The 20,038-nt window shown below is 38.4% G+C and overlaps 1 protein-coding gene across 1 annotated transcript in view; it reads right to left on the bottom strand.

The window, feature by feature from the left end:
• CACNA2D3 (calcium voltage-gated channel auxiliary subunit alpha2delta 3) overlaps positions 1-20,038 on the bottom strand; it is a 457,404-nt gene that overhangs the window by 358,429 nt on the left and 78,937 nt on the right. Inside the window, exon 3 of the mRNA XM_054215897.1 lies at positions 4,757-4,873. Within this exon, the coding sequence (XP_054071872.1) occupies positions 4,757-4,873 (117 nt within the window). The remainder of the gene's footprint in view (positions 1-4,756; positions 4,874-20,038) is intronic.

Here is a 20,038-nt window from a genome sequence, read left to right as displayed (position 1 = left end):
GACATGGGGGGTCCTGGTGGACAACAAGCTCAATAGCAGTGGGCTGCTGCAGCAAAGAAAGTCAACAGGATGCTGGGTTGCATCTACAAGGGCATCACCAACAGAGAGAAGGAAGTCATTATCCCGCTCTACTCAGCACTTGTCAGGCCACGCCTGGAATACTGCGTTCAGTTTTGGTCCCTACTGTACAAAAGAGATGCGGACAGGCTGGAGAGGGTCCAGAGAAGGGCCACCAAGATGATCAAAGGACTGGGAAACCTGCCATATGAGGAAAGGCTGAGAGAATTGGGTCTTTTCAGCCTTGAGAAAGGACGGTTTAGGGAGACCTTATCACCACATTCCAGTATTTAAAGGGTGGCTACAAAGAAGATGGAGACTCCCTTTTTAAAAGGCGTCGCATGGAAAAGATGAGGGGTGATGGGTACAAGTTACTTCTGGGGAGATTCTGATTGGACACAAGAGGAAAATTTTTCACAATGAGAACAATCAGCCATTGGAATAATCTCCCCTGGGAAGCGGTGGATTCCCCAACATTGGACACTTTTAAGATTCAGCTGGACAGGGTGCTGGGCCATCTTGTCTAGACTGTGCTTTTGACGAGAAAGGTTGGACCAGATGATTCCTGAAGTCCCTTCCAACCTGGTGTTCTGTGATTCTAAGAATATCGCCCTATTAGTATCTGAAAGCAGTTTGAAGACTGGTGTAAAAATCATTGGTGGAAAAAAAAAAAATAATCCATTTCTCTTCATTGCAAATGGTTGTTAAATGTAAATGCTGATATTCCACTCATTGGAAGAACGTTTGTCTGCATGTGGAATTTCATGATAAAAAGCTTTAAAGTCCCAGGTTTCTCTAGATAAACCTCACTGGCTTACTGATGCATGAATGCACTGGAATTGAATTACTGTACAACAGCAATTACTTTTCACAGTACTGTTATAACGAGAATCAGCTTCACAATGAACACCAGGTAGCGACAGTGGGAAAAGTTAATAAAAAGAAATACCATTTATTTGCATTTTCCGCTGCAGCAATGGTAGTTGCCTTAAAGAAAAATAATCCCTAACACTTGATTTGCCATCTTACAAGGAAATCAACAATCATTTTTACAGGATTCTCCTTACTTGCAAAGAAACACTGATAAAAATAGAAATTTAACTGCATAGCTAAAGTTTAATATTAGCTTTTTGACTAACAACTTATCTATCTTTCATTTTGCTTTATTTTTCACTTCCTTCTGTCCCCCTTTTATTTTTTCCTATTACACCATTAACCAGGAAACGTAAAAGCACCAAACGAAGAGGTTTAATTCCACCCCTTTTTAACTATCAGGTTTGTTGCAGTAGTCATGTGTTACTGAGCATTATGTCATGGTGCTCTGTTCTCTTGATTTTCAAATGAGTGAAGTCACTGAAGTATCATAAAACCTTCTAATTAAAAAAAAAAAAATTATCACAGCTAACTTTAAATTAAGACTGATCAAGCACATTTCCCATGAGTGAAATCACTAAAAGTCCAGGAAAAGCAACTGAAGCAATACCACAAGTGAAAGCGGACTACGCGAGGCTCTCAAAGGGATTATTTGGGTTTGGCTGTAAAATTAAACCCACTGCTGAATAACGGAGGAAACATTTCCACTTATCCCACCTCATGGGCAATCAGATTTTTCCCCACTCAAATGCCGTAGTCCTAAAGGTAAAGGGATACATCTGCATTCGTCACAGCTACAAACAAAGCATCAGCGACATTGAATCAGAACTACCCTTCAGTGGTTTTAACTTAAATCATGTCACAAATAATTTAAAATAAAATCTGAAGTTGCCTCTCTGAAATTCGATCAAGTAGGGCTGTATTAGGAAGGGAATGGTTAAAAGGAATATCCTGTACTGCCACAAATCTAAGGTAAATAGTGAACACTGTGGGGGGGACGTCGCTTGCGAGGGTTTCCATCAGCAAGTAGATGACAAAAGGTTATATAATTGGTTTAGCACTTTCAGTTTTCCATTTATTTTATGTATCTGACAGCACAAAAATAGGACATTCTGTGATAGGATAATTGCATACTGAAGGGTAATTCAAACAGGGGATGAATATGATAAAAATCACACTGAACCAACTAATCACTATGAAAAGTGATGAGACAGAAAAGATAAAAATTCAACCAGACTATAAAGGGGGAGGAGGGAGAAGAGAGTTCAAACGTGATTAGTAGCTTCGAACAAGTTAATGTGTTTGAAAGCATAAAGCAAAACAAGAAAACTGAAGGCCTTTCCTGTTCCTATACTTACAGGTCTTTCCTCTTGGCCTTTTCTACAAATTAAATGTCTTACATACTCTAGCTTTCTGAATAGTTGTCACAGATTGCTACACGTGCAAGAACCTGAAAAAAGTATGTCGATTACAATGCTTTATCTAAAAAGTATTTTAAATTAAACCATGGATTTTGATGTCTACTTGAAGCTAACTCAATGAGCAATGCAGGGCAACAATTTGTGATAACACTGGAACGTGTTTTCTGAGCGCTTGGATTTGAACCCTTGCAATGGCTGCCCCAATATTTCTAGGGCTGAGAGATGTTGTAAGGTACTCTTCATTTAGTACTGACCCTAATATTACCACCAGCATATCTAAAAATCTAAAAATATTACTTGAAAGCTAAGTTTCAGTGCTCTTCCTACAAGTTGCCACCAAAAGCTTATGTCAAAGTTCTATTATTTTAGCGGCAAGGGGATGCAGTATTACTTTGTCTCAGTGTGGAGTTTGTAACTCCTATCTTGCCTCTACAGATATGAGAAGAAAAGCAGCTATGATGTACCAAAGATGGAACTCGTGTAAAACGTGCACCGTACCAAAGGATTTTGTACTTACCAGAACATAAAATATTGAGCACTACTCACTGCCAGAACTTAAAAGGGAGATTGACTGCTTCTCTGCAATGCATCTCCAGCAACCAAGATTGACCACATCGTGTAATTGTGCAAAAAAGAATAACTTTATTGGAAGGTACACTAAACAAATAATTTTTTAAAGTAAGTGACCCTGTCCAAACCAAGATTCTAGCTTCCTTTCCAAAGACTGAAACCTTCCAAAGGAGGCTCTGGATTTCAGTCAGTTTTTCCAGCACTAAAACGCTTTCACACAATACTATACACAGAGTTTAATTTCACAGAATTTGGTTTTATTTTCACTCAGAGCGCGGTGGCCTATATTGGTCCTATGTTTTTTTCCACCTTAGACAAAAACGCTATCTGTATGAAGAGACCAAACCAGTTCTGAACACTCACAAACATTAGAAAACATTCACTCGCAGCTCTAATCGAGAGACAAACTGCTCCTCCCCAAAAGCACTCCACTGACAGAACAGAGCTCCGCTCCCCGCGCGTGCAGCTTGCCGGTCACTCCTCGCTCTAAACAAGTGCTGCTCAACGAATGGGTTTTTCACATCGTTATGGTCTCAGGGCAGCAGTTTTCTCTGCTAAGGAGCAAGGAAAACAACCTCCCCCAGAGCCAATATTCTGCAGGCTTCTAGAAGCTGTTGCACACATCTTAAAGTGCAGTTTTTCTCTGAAAAACAGACTGTAAAAATAGCATTGCGGGGTTCCATGTTTATTGTCTTTCTCTACTTCCCTGCCAAGTGTGCTCAGTTTGCAAGCTGAAATATGTTTTACTTTGCTGCCAGCCCAGAAAATTCAACCTCTAAAACATAGCCAAATTCCTTCCTCCCTTTTGCACCATAACAGAAAATAAAAGGCTGAAGGCGAAATTGTATGTACAGTTACACAAATGGAGTCCCTCTCCTTGGCCGATGCCTTAAGCTTCACAGTCAAGACAAAGACCTTCAACTCCACTGAGCAGACAAATCTGGCTGAAATAGAGCAGCAGGTGGCAAACAGAATCACCACATTGTCCTGTTATTCTGCTGACACGGGTGATGCAACAGGAACTACTGTTACAGGCAGTCTCCTAAATTTCTAGCAAAGAATAACACAAAATGAAAACTACAACAGGAACACCTGTTATTCTTTAGCACATACATGTTACAATGAACTTCTATTTGATATAGTAAAACATAGTATTCAGAATTTTTTTTTTTTTTATGGTAAACCTAGATTTTTTTATGGACAAAGAAGGATCAGAATGGAGATTAAAAAAAAAAAAAAAAACAAAACAAAAACCAACCAACCAAACAAAAAAACCCCAAACACAAAACCCAAGCCCCAAAACCTACTGATGTACAGAAAGCTCAGTATAGCTACTTAATGATCACTAATGAATTGCCTTTAGAGTGCTGTAGTACTTACCACAGCTAGAGGAATCTGGCATTTAGTCCCATTTGAGACATCTCATCATCTTCTGGTTTTGAACTAAAGGACGGTTATTAAACTCAGAAGACTCCCTGCACTACTATTTTTATAACAGCGACCAGTGAAATTAAGTCGCTTTGGCTTGACATTTTGAAATCGAACCTTTTAATGCACAACCACACGTAGTCATGTTTTACCGAGTACGAGTGATACCTTACAAACTCATATGGGAAACTGTTGTCCAAACCTAGTTACACTCTCTCGCATTTATCCACTGACGGTGTAAATAATTTAGATCTATTCTTTTTAATACTGATCCTAAAATACTTCTGAACGCTTTAGCATTTCCATTTCAGCACCCTCAATCGCTAGTACAGCCTTCAGAGCAGAGCCTAAATTATATATTTAGTTTTACATCACAGAATGAAACAGCAGATTGATCTGCTGCTTACCCGTACAGCTTCAGACTTTTTATGAAACATCTCTTCCATATTCTTTGCTAACTTTTTCACAAGCTGGAGGCCATCAATTTCTTCTATTGCAACATCCTTCTCATATTCTTTGTATTTCTGGAAGAAAACAAATGAAAAAAGAATTAGGGAAAAGTTATTCAGAGTGAACAAGCTGAAATTTTGACAACTAATTATTAGTTTCATATTACACTTTTGCTGACATTCTTCATTTATTTGATGTTTATTCATGTGACAGAAGGCTGCTTTGTGCCAAGATGCAGTCAACAGTGAATAGAACAATTGGGTTAGAACCAGAACTCCATTAAGAAAATAACAGAAATATTTATCTTGTGCCCTGTAGGAAAACGATAATTCCCCTTCACAATGTTTAAATTAGCCCTCCCCGCAACTGAACAACAGCCAAAAAAAAGTAGTAAAAAATGATTTTTGGATGGGATATGAGGATTTAAAACCAGTGATATGCTTGGCGACCCACTGCGCCTTAGCAACCTAGACTCCTCCTCCTCCTCCTCACTGAACTCGTAGCTGTCTATTTCACGAGCTTTATACAATGCTTACATTACGAATACTTATACTACAAACTTATCTAGACATTCTTAGCTTTCCATGCAAATAAAACCCTAAATAAACTACATAAACATGAGTCTATCTAAACACAAGCTGGAGAGTATCCTTTATACAATATGGATGAGCTTATGGTCTCCTTTCACAGTGTGAATAACTCTCAGACTGCCTAAGCACTAAAAATATATTCAAAACAATTTTTATCCTCTATTTTCTACATTTTTTCTTTATCAGTGTTTACAATGAAGCTTCTAAGAATATCATATACCAAAAAAAAAAAAGCATAATATTCTTTGGAGTCAATCTTCAAAACATTTAGTACCGAGAACATTCCTCTTCCCCGTATCATTCCCCTATAGTCTGTACTCTAAGTCAATAAAATGAGCTGGTATTATTAAAAAGATTTATCAATAAAATTTGCCTATGGAATTACAATTATGTCCAAACCTCATATAACTCCAGAGAGAAAAGAAAGAATAACAGCATCAAAAACACTGGCTCAAAGCACCTGGATGAACACTGAAAACATCAGAACAGTGACAGAGTCAGGACCAGCCACGTCCTGGCTGACGATGGAAGGACGGACTCTATTGTAAGCGAATGTCTCCACATATTGTACCCATTTCTCCTGACAAAACTAATTTTCAAGGCAAAGTGACATTTTGGAATTCCTTTAATCTTTATACTTCTCTGTAAAAACTTGTGTGAATATTTTGATAGGCAAATAGTATTTGATAAAACATCATTTGCAGACAATTACATAAGAACATTAAAATATACAAAGTTGCCGGTAAATACGTAGGACGCTAAACTTATATTCTGTGATTTTCCCATTTCAGTAATAATTTCATTTTTTTCCACACTATTACCCGTTATGAGGCTTTATTCTAGCTGAGATTTTAACATTAGACTGAGTAATCTAAGAACCCTCAAGCAGACCACCTGCCTTTTGCTCCCTGGAGGCAAGATATTTTTTTCCCCTTTTTGGTCTGCATTTAAATGTCATAAGCAGAGTTCTGATTTCAACTCTTCAAGTCCATTTACGCCATTACTAAACTCACTACTCTCCACTCTGAAAAAATTAATTTAGGACAGCACGGTTATCTGTCTAAAACAGAAAATTATGTGTTTTATTTACTGGAGAAAATACAAGAACACAGTAGACAACAGAGAGGTAAATGTTATTGTAACAAATACTAACTGTGATAAAATGTAGTAAATTAAAAGTAAATTGAAAACATTCCCAGTTAATTAACGATGTCAAAGTCTGTTCACATCCCACAGGATTTGAAGCTTTGGAGAATTTACAACAGATGAAATAAAATGCAGTGTCATGAACGACTATCATATTTGTTATGCCAACAGATCACGTACAAAATTGAATCGCGTGTTCCAAGCTGCACAGATCATGTTCAACATATCAAGTTCTGATAAAAATGGTTTCCTTCAGACTTGACCTTTGAGTTCTTAGAAAGTGCTCTAAAATGCATCACTTCAAGAGACTCTTTTCAGGTCATCAGATTTATCGATTTAAGCTTTGCCATCAAGTGAAGAAAACCAGGAGATTATTCACTGCGTTTCTCTGAGAACTGGATGGTACGGCTGAAGTCGACAAACCGTCTAGGCACAGAGAGTCATACCATACAGTCTATTAGGCTGTTGTGAGAACATCTTAAAAAGTCACCCTTCTCATTTTTGACTAACTGGTGCTTTTGAAAATTAATGATGACTCAAAATAGATGGGAACGATTTCTTAATTAATGATTTATGATTTTGTAATTATGCTAGTTCATAATACTACGTTCATTTATTCCTAACTTAAATGCCAAAGTGCCAACGTTTAAAAAAAACAAACAGAGGAAACAGAAGATATTATTTAAATTGCATTTGAAAAGACCACACATCTGGCGGGGCACGTCTAGTCAATCGATGGAAACCTTCAAGAACATTTGCAACAACCTAGGAGTGCTCAATTGATCTGGAAAACCTTGGCAACCCAGAGGTTTACGTAATAAGAGGTTTACATAATATGTATTTTACATTCGGTATTTCATTGCCATAAAAATACTTCTATTATTTTTTCAGCCACTAGTGGAAGGTTCCAAAACAGGAGAAATTATGTGGTTGGAAAAAACACCAGCTGTTTTTAGTATCCTTGTGCTCCAGTGATTGTGTCTGGAGGGAAGAGGTGCCAACTTAATCTGTGCGTGTCTGTGCACCTTCTCGTAGTACTCAACGTGCGTGAGGCTGGAATTCAGATTCCATCTAGAAAGCAGCTGATTTTATAATAACTGTCAATGCAAGAAACCTGAATCACAGCAGACAGGGAAAAAACAAAAATGCAATAAAACTGTAACAAAGGACATCACTGATAACAGATTCTCTTCCTTTCACTGCAGAGGCTGTCTGACCTCCAGGCTCTCAGCATTTCCCTATCACTAGATTTTACATACTAAATTGGTTTCTAATTTAAATAAATTAGCTAAAACAGTAAAGACATAGTTCTTTCAAAATAAATTTGAAATAGTTTTTGAATGAAATTATGTCTTTTCTTTTAATGTAACCTTGAGAAAACAGCAATGTGCCACTAGGGCTGCAATTAAGCAAAATGTTATCACAGACAGTGGTGAAAAAACCTAATTTATGGGCCAAGTGTCCTTTATAATTCCCGGACTTGCAAAGTGTCTTGTAGTACTGTTACTCTGACTGGATATTCCAAGCGATGATTTGAATAGCCATTTCCCTCCACTCCAAAAAATATGAAGTTGATGATAAAGTTTTTTGGTTTGTTACTTTATTGGAAAAAAAAAAAATTAAACCCCCACTTTTTTTTTCAATATTCTATAATTTTATTCCAGTAAGAGATACTGAAAAAATATCAACATTTGTAACATACCCAGTAATACACTTGTACTGTTATTAAAAGGAGAGAAAACAGCCTTAACTTTGCTATAAATTATTGACTTGCATAACAAAAGGGTATGAAAATTTAGTCACAGCTAGACTTTTCTTTAGATAAGTGGAACTTCCAATTGTCTAGAAGATCGAGCAGATAGAAATTCTGATTTGCTGCATTATTAAAAAAATAAAAAATACCTGAAGCGCTGATTCTTTCTGCTTGCGAAAATCAGCATTTGTTAAGACGACAAGAACATTTATCATTTGAGAACGCACACAAAAATACATTATTTCTTCAGTATCTGTTTTGCCAGACCATTTCACCCAAGCGTCAGGGACAGACAGACAGTAATTCACTGTCAGAACTCTTAACACTGTTCATGGATTTAGGCGTGGGGCTTATTTCTTGCATGATAACTGATCATCTAGAAATAACCTACCAGAAAACAATCTACACAAAACTCAGGTCTGAAGCATTTAGTGCAGTCCAAGTATTTGGCACTGAAACACCAAGACACACACAAAAAACCCACACCAAAAAAATCCAAATAAAAACCAAAAACAGCAGCAACAAAAAAAAAAAATCAGAAAAAAACCCCCCAAATTAAAAAAAAACCAAACAAATAAAACCAGCACACCAAAACCCACATAGTTTGAGTGACCAAGAGAGGAAAGAAAACCCACCCTCTTCAAGCAAGACAGCTTCAGAAAGGTGCCATGTCAGCTACAGTTTTTCTCCAAAGAGGGGCATGATCTTTGTTTTCCTATTCGTATTTGTATCTATTAACTCTTACCAAAATCAAGATAATTGCCTTTATGCTGTATATAAAAGTATTTTGAGTTACTTACAAGTGCGTAAACAGTTCTTGGTCTCAGCCTTTCAACAAGCCCGCGGGTGCTGTGTACATGAGCAGAGCAATACAACCATTACAATGAAAATTCTTCCCACTCCCCAGGATTTTCAGAGCAATAAACATCACAACCATCCAGCTTAAAGAAATTTACTCACTCAACAGGAATGTTATAATAATCCTTTAAAAGTAATCTGTCGGTTTGTGTTGCCTGTTAGGAATTGATGTATGCCTCTGAGGTGTGTTCACAGCTGCAGTTTACGTTGTTGTATGTACTTTACTAATGTTGCTATTTGAGAGTGGGTTTGTCACATACATGTTAAATAAGTTAAATAAATATATATGCACGCATACATTTTTTGTTTTATAATGAAAAAGTAGAGGCAGCATGCAAATGAAAGTTGACTTATCCATTCAATCTCTCCAAATCAATCTTTTAAAAAAAAAAGTTTAGTCCATGCCATTTGAAAACAAAACAAAAAAAAAAAAAACCCCAAAAAAAACGCCACGCAACAAACCACCACCCCAAAACCTCCAGATTAAAACCACTTTCAGATGTTCAAGTGCAACGTAAAACAAGATTACTGGAACACACACTTTTGATTAAACCACCAACTTTTGATTTCAATTACTACTATTGCCCAGCAGAAGGGCTGGGCTAGGCATTGCTTGAACTGTTTGAACATACTTCAGACACTCTGCCACGTAAGTCCGCACAGGGACTCCCTCCACTGCACAAGTGCTGGTCTGAAGCGCCACGGGAGCCAATTAGCTTACTGGAAATATTTTAATTCTATATTTGAGATGTCCTGACAATCAAATGTAATCGATGAATGAGTCCGCAAGGCTACAAAGAGCTTACAGCTAATACAATTGGCAGCTCGATGTGGTTTCTTTATTTACGGAGTCAAAAGCTATGTCAGTCTTAAACAGAGTCCTGTCTCAGTCAGTTCTTAACCCCTAAACCCATGGAATTCTTCAATATTGACTTTCCTACCCAAAGCAAACTTGGATTTTTAGGTGAGGTTCTTCTAGAGCGTAGGGATCAGAAGGCTGATAGTCTACTACATTTTCATGTACCAAGAAAAAAGTTTTTTCTTTCACTAATCTATTCATTGCAATCTAAAAATAAAGCTCACATTCATTTTTATGCACTTCTCATTGTATAATAGCTTTTTATTTATATGTTTTTAACACTACTGCACAAAATTTAAAACAAACGGCATTTATTCAGGGTGCAAAACACCTATTCCTTTTTACACTTTATAGGGTTTTATCGTTTTAAATTATAAAGCCCTAACCTAAATCTATGTGGAGCAAACTGACAGCTTACACCATTAACAGTCCTGTTGAAATTAAAGAAACTACGCACGGAGCAAGGCCTCCCACTATTACCAACACATGGCTCTGAGCTTTTGAATCAAAACTAAGAATATAAATTGCTCTTGACATGGAAAATCAATCACAGCACTTTATAAGACAATATTATTTTAAAACAATAATATCCACATTCAAATTGATGGGACGCAAACCGCGAAAGTTCAGACCCTATGTGGCTTAAGTTCTTGTGGTGCCCTACCACAGCAGCACACGTCCCTTCTGCACGCGAGAGGTGCTAGAGTAATTCCCAGCAGAAGACTTAAAGATATCCTGCACAGCCTCTACATGCTTCATCAGAAGTGAGGGGTCGCTAATTATATACACACTGTCGTAATAAACCTGAATTTGAAGCCAAATAAAAAGCAGCCTCCAGAATTACATGTGAGTGGGAAACTGAGCTTCTCCACTGAGCAGAAGGGTGCTCAGCTGGCACCACCACAGCAGAGATACCAAATACAGATGGTGCACTCCTCTGGCAGACTCATCGGTGAATCTCTCTTTAGTAAAAGATTTTGTGTTTTCCCGTTGTCACATTGACCCTATGATGGTGTGGGGTTTCTAGAGTGCCGCCATTATGTTGTTGTGAGCTGGTCCTCCGTAGTCTAAAATGCATTCAGTGGAGCAACTTTAAAGGCCTTAACAAAATAAGCAATATGAAGAGCTGGGTTTATTTTGTTGTTGATGGCTGGTGAGCATTTATAAACAAAATTATTTTATTTCAGAGCCGGTATAGAATTTTTCCGTCCATAGAGCTCCAAAGACTTTATAAAAGGAATATATATGATAATCTCCATTCTGTACGTGAGGATATTGATACATAGATGAATTCAGTGACATGTCCAATGTCACACAGCAGTTCACGACTACAAAGAGAACAAGCTCTCTTGGTTCCTCTGCCAGTGCCCTGCCCAATAGACCACAGATAACCACGTTAAGTTCAGGCTGATCTGTACGGAAAGATGAGTCACAACGGCATATTTCTCCTCACCTTGACATTAGAGAACTCCTTGATAATTGGGAGTTTGTGTTACACCACATTACACACTCCTATTAACCTTTACTGAACCTCTTTGTGTTGATGAAATCCATCAGCAATGACCAATGTGATGGCACACTCATTTTCTTTTCTGCAGAGAAATTTTTATTCACTTCATCAAATGACTCCAAGGAGCTCTACATTAGCCTGTCACGTTTGACTCTTGCCATGCACTGGTGTCCTAGGAACTCCTGCTCTCTCAAACTCCCATTTAGTTACTCCCATCAAATACACTTTGCAATGCAAAATATTGACATTTTTGTTGCATACTGTATTATTATGATTAGCTACTCAAAGCTGTACCTGGTATATTATAGCCAAAGACCAGCTATCCTGGGAAATTTGTTATCAGCAGACTTGACAAGGATAGTTACTGCTTTCTTTGCAAAATAATTTACACACAATGTAAGTATTTTACAGTCATTGCAAGGGCACTATATCCTCAGCATATTTAGTTTCTACAAAGATATTTATTTCTGGCCTATTTTTACCTCATTACTAAATGCAAGTGCTACAAAACCAAAACAGTTAAAGTATTAAGCTGAATGGTAATCAAAACCAAACAAACTCAATACCTGATTTAGCAATATTCCTCTGCCATCTCTGTGAAGCATGTCCACGCAAGATACCTCCTCAGACCTTTGCACAACTAGATACGTGCAGGTACAGCCCGTAAACAGCAATAATGGCAAAAGTCTTGAATATACACCGGGTCAGAACAGCTGCGCTAGTGTGGAAAGACACAAGCGCTGTAGATACTCTACGATACAGGGTATTTCTCATCACAAATAACATTTAAAAGCAGCAGTCATATCGGTAATGCATAAATTATAATATTCTCTAACAAATAAAACGGTAAGGAAACACACTCCGGGAGTTTCAAATACTTGCTCTCTAAGACTAATTCAGTATTTCAATTTTTACTTGAAGTAGTTAATAAGCCTCCACCTAAACAACCATCACCAAAACTGGGTGATCCAAATAACAGTCTAGTTAGGAGATCTAGTTCTAAGCCATCGAACAGAGGTCAGGAACACGCTCCCATCTTTCCCTTTAACGGAGTTGCTCCGGGTCAGGGCTGACCAGAGGAACAAGACCGTTGGAGAAGGTTTGCCGTGCTGCTGCCTCCAGTGTCCAGCGGCAGAGGCTGCTGCAAAAGGAGCGCCAGCTCGCCGCCCTTCCCAACTAGAAACTCAAACGTATGAAAAATGGCTGAAAAAGCAAACTACTATCTTGTAAATTCTTCTAGCCATCTGAAACACCTTCACAGGCCAGCATGGGTGTCTTAAGAGCCAGTTAGCCACGACTATTAAAATCTGCTTTAGAAATATATTCTACAGAAGCTATGTAATTATACATACCTTTGCTTCCATTTTAGAAGAGAACATAAAGCCCTCACTTAAACCAAAAAAAGAACATTCTGGAACTGCCCTGGAGACTCCTTTTTCCATAAAGATGTACTTAATACTCTTGAAAACTCACTACAGTATTTCACATGAACTGCTTTAAACAACGAACAAAAACCCCACCAGTATAAATCTGCGGAATCACAATATGACCCAGCGGGCATGTCCATCCAAGGCAAAGCCATCACTATTATTTTCAAGTGAAAGCAAGTACATCAGAGGCATGTACACCTAATCTGGTCCTCGGAAAGTCTGAGGAAACGTGAGAATGCACTCCTTTCATCACGGAGAGTTATTCGAAGTCACTGAAGGTTCCGAAGCAGGGAACCTGGTAACTTACTGTATTCACCAATTTCTCAGCTGGGATGAGATACTACGACATTTTCTTTTGTACACAAACTGCACTGGTCTTCTCTGAAAGCCTTTATGGTTACTGGAAACAAGAACAACCAAAAGAGACAGCTTGCTTTGTGCTGTAAGGTCACAGGACACATCCGCAAACTGATTCTTTCAATCAGACATTCTTTATAATGTTTTTTCTCATTACACTTCCTTACTTCACTGCGTGTGTCTCTCCCCCTCCTTTTTGTTCCATTTCTGTGGACCTGTTCCTGCCTTACGCCCAGCTGTTGTTCGGGTTTATTAAACAACACTTATTTTCCACTGCAGGAAAAACCAGGCAATTGTCTCCCCACCTTCCATGTTTGCCCCTAAATGAGCAATAAAATAAAATGAGGAACAAAGAACGCTAGAGACAAAGTGAGCATCGACACAAAACCTGAAGTGCATTCTGAAGACAAACCTTCGCTCAGCAATACCTGTGTCTTGTGACAAGATTTAAAAGCACTGCTCGTTTAGAATAGCTAATGATTATTTTTCCTCAGAAAAAGAAATGTGTAATCTCATCTCCTTGTGACACAAACTTTGTTTGCAATATGCAACTTACACTATAATTAACATTCATCTGCTTGGATAATGCTTCCAGAACTTTACCCTGTGCATTGTGCGGGACCTTCAACACTAGCTCTAAAATGGGCTTTATTTCTTTGTTTGTCACTATGAAGGACATGGCATTGATCCCTGCTGCTATACCTCATCGTTGCATTTCTCTGCATCCACCTGATAAACGTATTTATATTGATTTAGGGTTTTACACAGGTATCACAACACTATGTATCAAAGTGGACTTGTAATAACAAGAAAAAGCATAACATCGGAATATCTGAACTCAGATGCCTAAATTTAGGCTTCCAATTCTTCATTTCATCACTGAATATGAATTTTTTTTTTTTTCTCCCAAAAATCTAAACTCCCCTCAGCCATATCAAAGCCAGGACTGTCAAACACGTTCTCAGCACCTCTGAAAACCAGACCACCTGCATGTGGTCTGTGTGCAGACCTCTTGAGAAGGATTCAGCAGGCTAACCATAGGAGGGGCGGGGGAAGAAGAGGATTTGGAAACCAAACTGTAGAATTTGGCACTGCCTGGAAGTGTAAAAACACATTTGTGTTTTTGCCACACAAGCTAATGCTTTTCACTTTCACGTGTGATTCTCAGTCCCTTATAAAGGCACGCGGGACACAAGACTAGCCTTTCTGTACACGCAGGCAGAGTAGTATATTCACCACGATTCCTTTCAAAGCCTCATAAAACTAACTGGTAAACACACAAGGAAAAACAAAGGGTTCGATCCAATATTTAATAACTGCATTTGAAGACTGTGATAGGATACAAACTAATGCCCTGTACAACAGGACATGCCCGGATCTCTTTCTCTTTGGACCATTTGGCTATAACACACATATTCTCAGACGGGCATGCTGCTAGCTCCCAGTATGTTTTTTCTCTCACGCGCTTTTAAAAATAAAGCTTGAAACCTATTTAAGAAAAAGCCCTGTGCATTAAACAACAAACACATCAAAACTACAGCCAGGGCTCTGTTTGTAGCTCTTGCTTTGTTGTTTTTTTTTCTTAACAAGAACTGGATAAATAATCTACAGAATAATAGCCTTTGTATCATATCACACCCATGCTATACCATAAGCAGGTATTCCAAAATATCAGTACACAAAGAGTAAATAAACACACTGAGCAATTTAAAATTTTGTAGAAAGGAGGGTGAAGAACATCAGCCTCAATCTCAGCCCTTATTTTTCCTTGAAACCAAAAACATGACATGTTACTAACATGTAAATAGTTCCCTAATGATTTCACCTTCATCAAGATGTATGTCAAAAACTAACCAGATTCAGACCCTCTGCTTAGAAATTTGTATAGTCTCATGCCTGTGTTAGTCTTGTAGTCTCTCACAAAAAAAACCCAACAAACAAAAAAACCCCAAGCAAATAAGTTGACTACCAAGCTAGAGTAGATTTATTTTTGTGTACTTACATGTCAGTATTTGATTAAATTGGAAACATCTCAACAAATCATCAGTTCAGTGCTGTTTTTGCAAAATTATAAAACTTTTGCCCAAATTTAACAAAATTCAATCTGATCTCAAGTTAAAGTGTAGGGCACATTCTTCTTCTCTTATTTACAGAGGCTTCTACGTGCAGTTAGTTGTACCACACGTACACAAACACAGAGATGTTTATTCAGCTCTTGTCTGATGCTCAAAGGACAAGAAAGTATCTGTAATTTAGGAATTCATTACGTTACCAGCAGAGTTTGGCTCACCAAGAACTAAAGCATATTAGACGTGGCGCCACAGTAGGCCATCGCCATAGCACACAGAAACAAACCATCTGACTCCAGAGCTTATAGTAGAATGCACGAACTAATACATTTACCAGAAAAAGTACGGAGCTTTTGCACTAGAAAGGACCCAGCAACAGCTTTGTTTTGCTTGGTCAATAAACCACTATTAATGATAATGTATCTATGAATTAAAGATGCATCAATCTACATAGCAGAGAATAGAGGCCATGAATAATAGCCAAATCAATACTATGAAGTCGTAAGAAATACAGTGTGCTCTCCTCAGGCTGATGGCAATTAATTTACTTTTGCTCCCTTCACACATGAGGAAGCTAGTAGAAGAACACTTTTATCACATAATAGTTGTTAATTAGAAAAAGAACACATACTGTTATCTCCTTACTGTATCTTTTCTGTTCATATGCTTATAGCACTTTAAAAAAATATTACTTTATTTGCACACATCTAGAGAAAACAGCTTGTGTTGTAGGACCATATGCATATACTGGCTGATATTTTCAAGTACTGCAATTTGAAGGTTTGTTTCTTAAATAAAAGATCGTGTTCTAGTTGGGATGTTCATTAGTATAAACAGTCTAATATCGCATTTCTGCAGCACAAATATGCTACCAGGGAATATATGTATAGAAATGTTTTAAGCCTTACGTGCTTCACTATAGCATAAAGGAAAGCCTTAGAACTGAAAAATTACGTTTGCTTATGTTTGGGCTTAGATTATTTGATTCAACTGCACTAGTTAATTTGTAACGAAAATGTGCCTTTTTTTGTAACGAAAAAGAGACCAGGTTTAAGCGATCAGCATCTAATAGAGGCATCCCCTTCCTGGGAACTAAAAAAGATTTGGTGGTCCCATTAGTTTGAGGGAATAGCCCTAGACCAGGAAGCCTCTGGAAGAGGGAATAAGACAAAGCTCCAGTTTTAAAAAGCATGCCATCGCTTTCTGAACAGAATTTTAATATTCATTGTGTTTTAATTCTTTTAAGTACTATTTTTGCACAAAGTAAACTTCAGATTACTACAATTAACAGTACATTTTCACAAAGACCTCAAAATTAAAGTTTCCATTTTTAAGATGTATTCTTCAAGATAACGTTCGAACGGCCATCAGCAGACTGCTACTATTTCATAGCTTAATAAAACCACACAATTTCACTAACCCTCAGAACATCAAACAAAGCTGCCTGAATCACAGGTTACTGCTTATTGATAAATTCCTCTCTGCTCACCACAAAGCAATGACCTTCTTGATGAACTGCGCTCAAGCCTCTAAGACAGCGGAGTAATTAACGTGTACTAAAGTTAAAATCACAAGTGGTCCAATTGAAGCAGGCAGAACGAGTCGGCACTTAAAGCCATCTGGGTGTGAATTAGGGTCCCAGTGGTCGTTTCTGACTCTCAACACGTCCCTATGTAGTTTTGCTAAACTCACGTCATCAAGCTCAAAAACACCAACGTCGGAGACTGAGCTTGACCTTTGGTTGTTTACCAGCAACTGCGTAAAAGGTTCATAATGCAGGGTCACATCTCCATCTTGCGAGCTTTCTGAAGAAGTTTTGCTGTGAAAGAACGTAATGCACATAACCAAGGGCAGAATGCTCTCTAAATTTCCCACACCAGAGTTTGTCATGTTAACTCACTGAAAAATTATAATTTAGATTCTTGTCAAACTCTACCCTGCAACGTAAACACCCTGAATTTACTTGCAGGTTTCCTCCTTTCACAAAAATACAATTTGGCCCTTATTATTACGAATTAATTATTACAAAGAACCATAACATCAATAAAATATATTTGTGGCAACCGGACGTTCTCCTTGCATTTGGAGGTAGGGCAGAGACTGTGCTGCACGCCCGGGACTGCCAGAGGCAAACATCTGTTTGTGCAGTTCTAGTTCAGTAGTTTAAGGAATGAGGGATCACCTCATTACAGAACTGCCATGTATGAGTGAATTTGTGGAGCCTGCCCTCCTCACAGTCAGACAGTTCTAATCTCCTGCAAACCACGGCGGCGGCAAGGAGATGAAGTGTTAAGCTTATCAGGCCTCATCTGTACCATCACCTACTTAGTTAAGCCCAGGCCATCCATTTCTCTGTCATTTCTTTGTTCCTGAGGTGCCCGAATGCATAATAGCCACTAGTGAAAGATACAAGATATGTTTAAGGCTTCACAAGAACACAACCTACCTTTTTTTTTTTTTTAAATGCAAACTCAACACAATTCACAAGCACCATTTTAGTTGTAGGTTGCACTACCTGCATTTTTTTTTACGCTAGAATTCAACCTTGTACTATCACAACATAACCTGTTACAATAAAGCTATTCATTTATTTTATATTAACTCGCAATGTTTGCATAGAAATGCCAAATTCTGAAAAAGCCTGCATTCCTACTACAGAACAACAGTTGGGAAGGGTTCTGGTAACTGAAAATCTCATGGCATAATAAAAACTGCTTTGTATTCAACTGTTCTTTTTGGGCATCATCAAGAAATCAACAGAGTTTCGTTTCAGCCACAAAATAAGGACTGTTTTTCAGTGGCTTTAAAGAAAGGAATCAAAAAAGGCTGTCTTTAATTCATTCAAAATAAAGGTCCCTTTTAAGCATTTCTTTGCAGTAGCACAACTCTGCTTTCAAGATCATAATACCTTATGGATTGTTATTTCAGGAGTAAGGTCTTAAACTTTACATGTAAGCAACTGCACCCACAAGAGACTAAACACTTGGCAGAGAAAACCTGAATTGGCCTCTAGTGAAGTACTCTGAGTTGGGCAGAAGACTTGCCGCCAGATCCGAGTCATTCCGCTGTGTCAGGAGCATCTGAGCCAACACGGTAGCCTCTTGGTGACAGGTTTGACCACAGGAGACTCCTCTTCCTAAGCACCTTCTGGAGCCAGGGAACTGAGATGGACTAACCTCCGTGTTCCCAGTCACCAGCTGAAGGAGACTTTTCCTCTCTCCCCCAGCGACGGCAGAAGGACAAGTAAACCGGTTTGATTAGGCTAGTTAGCCAGACCTGCCCACCACATCTCCTTCTGGTTTAACACGCCTTCCAGATTACTGTTACAGGTGTACAAGTGCCACTCAGAGGTACATATGGGGAAACACCAACACCACCCCAGAGTCAATGTCACTGACAGCTGTCCACCACAAACAGGGAAAAGCGATTACCGGTGTGTTCCGCCTCTGTGGTGCTGGGAATAGACAAGCAGCACGTTGCTTCTCCCCAGGTAGCCGGTACAAACAACGCAGCAGAATTCTGATCAGATTACCTGTCACCTACACCAACACCCATCTGAAGGGATTTGGAAAACGGGAAAAGTCCTTTTGCAGGAACAGCCCAGGCCTGCACACAACACTTCACTAATGCACATCCACAGAGCCTGTAGGGATTCCTGAGCATTATTTATGCTTTAAGAGTATTGATGGTGCCACCTTACATCTCTAGATGTCTCTAGAACACCCTTATCAGCCCTACGTTGAAAGATGCTTTAGTTGAAATATTTTCTAGCTTTTAAAACCAAAAATCACACTGTTCATATCAGCAATTTGCTTTTCACTAATTCTTCAAAAATTTCCCATTCCAACTGGACATTAAAATAAGAATTCTTCCAATCGCTTCATCGTTAGCTCCTTGCAAGTCAGAAAAATAAAATTATATGTTTATAAGAGAGATACAAACAGAGAGGGAGCATTTATTGCAGTAAATTAGATAATTTTGCAATAACAGCTTATATTAAAGAATGTTAATTTGATTCACGTCAGTTTTACAGCTTTCTGTCAATACTGCATTTGACAAAAACTCAAGGAGTAAGCACGAAAATATTCCAATCACACTCGAGCCCATTTATATCCTTGCTTCAAACGAAGAGGTTTTGGTGATAGCTTTAGAAGAGACATGTGGTTGATGGAAGCTCATTCCCAAAACAATGAATAGAAAATTGCATGAATCCACTTGCTTAGGTAACTACCTAAAAATCAGAGCTTAGGTGCCACGAGGTGTGAAATAGTACACACTACACAAAGAGCCAGGAGGAGCCCCAACAAGGTGACGTTACTAAATAAAACAGTGGAGCAGAAATGGAAGAAGATGTAGGCTATCTAAACGTGCTCTTTCTAATCTCTGGTACTCGGCATTAGAAGTGAAAACGTGCTTCTAGCAAACTAACCCTTTACCATATATTCTGGCTTTCCAGTAAAAGTAACGATGAGTTACCAGATTTAGAACTCATTGATGACCCTGATGGCTGGGAAAATATCCTCCGCTATACATTATGATCTCTTGCCAAAACAGACTGAGGATATCCAAGTTACTACTACCTATTTTTGAAGAGTGACTCACTTCACCGTAAACTGTTTATTTCACAATTAGTGGTTAAAGAAATCACCCATCCTCTACCACTTTTG

Source organism: Rissa tridactyla, chromosome 10, assembly GCF_028500815.1.
Source record: "Rissa tridactyla isolate bRisTri1 chromosome 10, bRisTri1.patW.cur.20221130, whole genome shotgun sequence".
NCBI lineage: Eukaryota > Metazoa > Chordata > Aves > Charadriiformes > Laridae > Rissa > Rissa tridactyla.
This window is presented reverse-complemented; position numbering and strand designations above follow the sequence as displayed.